Source organism: Sinocyclocheilus rhinocerous, unplaced genomic scaffold (assembly GCF_001515625.1).
Source record: "Sinocyclocheilus rhinocerous isolate Xijiao unplaced genomic scaffold, SAMN03320098_v1.1 scaffold1456, whole genome shotgun sequence".
NCBI classification, from domain to species: domain Eukaryota; kingdom Metazoa; phylum Chordata; class Actinopteri; order Cypriniformes; family Cyprinidae; genus Sinocyclocheilus; species Sinocyclocheilus rhinocerous.
This window is the reverse complement of record NW_015630970.1, coordinates 544,486-548,776: the sequence shown is the minus strand read 5'-3', so window position 1 is coordinate 548,776 and position 4,291 is coordinate 544,486. Positions and strand designations below refer to the sequence as shown.

The window sequence follows — 4,291 nt, the reverse complement described above, 5'->3', positions numbered from 1 at the left end:
GCTAATGCAAGGGTATGGAAGCCCGTTTCCGCCACTGAATAAAAAATAAAAAAAAGGTTATTGCGACTTTTTATCTCGCAATTCTGACTTTTTTTCTTGCAATTCTGACTTTATGTCTAATAAATATTAATTGCGAGTTTATATCACGTGATTCTGACTTTATTTCTCAGAACTGCGAGTTTATATCTCACAATTACGACTTTTTAACTCGCAATTGCACGCAATTCTGAGAAAAAAGTCAGAATTGCGAGTTTGTATCTCGCAATTATGAGAAAAAAAGTCAGAATTTTGAGATAAAAAGACACAATTACCTTTTTTATTTTTTATTCAGTGGTGGAAACGGGCTTCCATACGAGGGTGTTTTTAATGCAGGGACGGAAAATTTGACATCGTTCTCTCTTCTGACTGCCGTTGTCAGTCTCTCTCATTTGTTTCTTTTGATTAAAAGTCGTGCTTTTCTTTTGCTATTTGAGCAAATGGGAACGCAAAAAATATATTCACTGCTCTCGAAGTTAACCCAACTATGACGGCTTCTTGCTGCTGAGAGACCCGGAAATGTCAAAAAGGTCCTTTTTATTTTTGTCATACTATGGAAGTCGATGGCTACCGTCAACTGTTCGCTTACCAACATTCTTCAAACTATCTTCATTTTTGGGTGAGCTGTCCCTTTAATGCTTCCTTTAAAAAAAAATATATGGTATGTTTTCATATGATTCACATCATGAATATTTGAAGCCAGAACAGGACATGTGCTGTCCTCGAAAGGCCTGGAGGAAGTCGCTTTTTTGTCTCTGACGTCTGTAGCCAGAACAACAGATGGCGGATAATGATGATAAATAGACTCTGCAGCCATTTGTGTCCATTTACTCTCTGACCTTCATGGCAGAATGAAACCAGACGAATCACGACTCGTTTTACAGGCAAGACACTACAGATGAATAGAAATAATAACTAATTGATGACAGAAAACTAATACAATTTTACCATTTGGAATAAAATATTGTATAAAATCAGGCAAATGATATATGAACAAACCCCTCAGTAAAAACCTTCGGAGTATAGAGAGGAATAAAACTACTAAGTTTGGTGTTTGCTGAAGTGGAGATAAAAACTCGTTTTGAAAGAAATTACCTTTAAAGATATGTGCTGTAATTGAAATCCACAGACAAAAATAGATAGATAAAGTGTAATAAAATAAACACTTATATGTGTAGTTTGGATGTTTTTTTTTCACTAGCTTAAAAGAATATTATGGAAAAGTCTCAAAACTGACAAATGCATGAAAAAAAATGATAGTTTTGCCTGTAGTGTCTTGCCTTAGGATGCTTTATGGATGCGCACCATGTAGGGATTCACCTGAATATTAATTCTGGCCAATAAGGATGATCAATAATTGTTTTTATAACGACCAGTTATGTCGTAATGGCTGATATTATAAATCTATATCCTTTCATCTGTTGTTTAAAAACAAAGGAGGCTCCAATTTAGAATCATTCATGCTTCAACACATCAGAATTTTATTGTACAGTTGGAATAATTTGTTTTAAACATCAATTATGTCCTATTCAACCTCAGATGTCACGACTTTCACACCTGCATCAAACAATTGAAATCATACGTAATCTGCCCAATGGATATATATGCTTCGTTAGCAAAAATATATGTAAAATGCTTCATCACTAAAAATTGGAATTTCATTGGTGTGCAACCTGCATGAATTTCAATTTTTTGAGTGTGTCCTTGTTTCCCCTACCTAGTGTGTTTTTATTTTTGTGAAATTTTCTGCTTTACTCTTTATTTAATGTTAATTGAAAATAGCAAAAACGTCCCAAATGCAGGTTACAGGATTGCAAGATTTGCAAATTCAAAATGAAAAGAAAACAGAATATATTATATCATATTTAGTTTGACGTCCTCAGGTTGACGATGATCACCCCAATCTTAAGGTTTAGCACCGTTCACTGATTATTTGTCAGAAAGCAACATTTTTATACCCCATTTTGTATCTTGTTAGTGGAATATAACGTGCATCCCTGACCTTAACAAGCAGGTTCATGCATATAGAAAAGATGCAGAGGAAGAAGCCCAGCAGCGTGTGTAAGTACAGGAACAGAAGAAGCGTCCTTGTCTGAACACTTGTGAACACGTCCTTCTGCTGAATGTGCGCTTTTGATCAGTTTTCTGCGTGAACTTCTTTCTATGAGGGAAAGACCAGGAAGCCGGAGAAGGTGGAGTATTTCCAGCCGCCCATCAGGTTTCCTCTCTCCAGTTTGAGGTAGGCCTTGTCTCCTCTCTCCATCGTAACCAGACCGCCGTTGGTCGCTGCCTCACGCGTCACATCCTGATCGCCAGCGAAGGCCGAGATCACCGGCCAACCGTTCAACACCAGGCTCACCTGTACGGAGAGCCAGAAAGAAAGGAATTCTTACAATATTTAATAATAACTAGATAAAAAAGTTTGTCAAGACAAACTTTAGGTTGGCTTGAGAAAGCCTAGCCTGAAAGTTTAAAGCAGTTGTAAAAGCCTGAAGTTTGAAAATGTAGATTAGATAGATGTTGATAACATGTTTCTAGCATGATTGGCCTGTCACTAGCATATTGCTGGCATGATTAGCATGTTACTAACATGATTAGTAAGTGACTAGCATGTTCCTAGCATGATTAGCATGTTACTAGCCTGTTCCTACCATGATTATCAAGTTCCTAGCATTTTCCTATCATGATTAGCATGTTACTAGCCTGTTCCTAGCATGATTATCAAGTTCCTAACATGTTTCTAGCATGATTAGTATGTTACTAGCATGATTAGCAAGTTACTAGCATGTTTCTAGCATGATTAGCAAGTTACTAGCATGTCGCAAGCATGTTTCTTGCATAATTAGCATTTTACTAACATGTTGCTAGCATGATTAACAACTAGCATGTTGCTATCATGAATAGCAAGTTACTAGTATGTTTCATAACATGATTAGCATGTTACTAGCATGTTACTAGCATGTTCCCATCATGATTAGCAAGTTACTAGCATGTTCCTAGCATGATTAGCATGTTACTAACATGTCGCTAGCACGTTTCTAGCATGATTAGCATGTTGCTAGCATATTTAACAAGTGACTAGCATGTTTTAGCATGATTAGCAAGTTCCTAGCATGTTGTTAGCTTGATTAGCATGCTACTAGCATGTTGTTGGTATGTTTCTAGCATGATTAGCATGTCGCAAGGATAGATTATATATATATATATATATATACACATATATAGAGAGATATTAGAAATATTAGATAGATGAGTTGTCGTTAGCATGATTAGCAAGTTACTAGCATGTCGTTAGCATTTTTCTAGCATCGTTAGCATTTTGCTAGCATGATTAGCATGCTACTAGCATGTTGTTGGTATGTTTCTAGCATGATTAGCATGTCGCAAGGATAGATTATATATATATATATATATATACATAGATAGATAGATAGATTAGAAATATTAGATAGATGAGTTTAAATGAGTTTGAATTGGTTAGAAATAGTACATAGAAGGGAAGCTTGATTGAGTCTCAAGGGATTCTGGGAGTTTAGATTTGAATTTTGACAGTTGGAGTTTGAATAGTCTTAGCTCATCTGAACATTCCGTCGATGTAAATCAATGGGATTTTTATGATTTTTAATTTTCAGTTTTATAAAAAGCTATTAGTCGGATCAGTCTAAAAAGATATATCACACTAAGTCAGATCAGTCTGAAGATCTGGGCTGAGTTTGGTGGTTCTAGCTTGAAAGCTCTAGGAGGAGTAGCATTCAGAAATTTAGTCTACGAAGAATAATAATAAAAAGCTTAAGTAGCAGATCAGTTTCTCAAGCCAACCTAATAACAACTGGATTTTAATTGGAATTCATGCAGTGAACATGAATGTTCTTGTGCAGTGTATGGTGGCCATTTGATGTCATGCTGAAATGCAAAACTCGTTGGAAACTACTGAACTAGGTGGTTTTGATTTATATGTCCTCTGTTGTCACTACAATAGTATTAAAAAAGACAGTTAAAGAAATAGTTCAGCCAAAAATGAAATAATGTAGTATTCCATTACTCGCACATCAATGGATGCTCTGCAGTGAATGGGTGCCGTCAGAATGAGAGTCCAAACAGCTGATAAAAACATCACAATAATCCACAGCACTCCAGTCCATCAGTTATATCAATTAAACCATTGCTTCAGCCTAAAATACGAGTCCATAATCCATAATAACGCTTCCTCCAGTGAAAAAGTGCATCTGCTGTTGTCTCTCGCATCAAAATCCAG

At 36.0% G+C, this 4,291-nt stretch overlaps 1 protein-coding gene across 3 annotated transcripts in view; it reads right to left on the bottom strand.

Annotated features, from left to right (window-relative positions):
• Positions 1 to 1,791: 1,791 nt before the first annotated feature.
• The window catches only part of LOC107740749 (cerebellin-1-like), a 5,297-nt gene continuing 2,797 nt past the window's right edge, over positions 1,792 to 4,291 (bottom strand). For all 3 annotated transcript variants that reach the window (XM_016553258.1, XM_016553259.1, XM_016553257.1), the window contains one exon: positions 1,792 to 2,395. In XM_016553258.1, the coding sequence (XP_016408744.1) occupies positions 2,198 to 2,395 (198 nt within the window). In that variant the 3' untranslated portion in view covers positions 1,792 to 2,197. The remainder of the gene's footprint in view (positions 2,396 to 4,291) is intronic.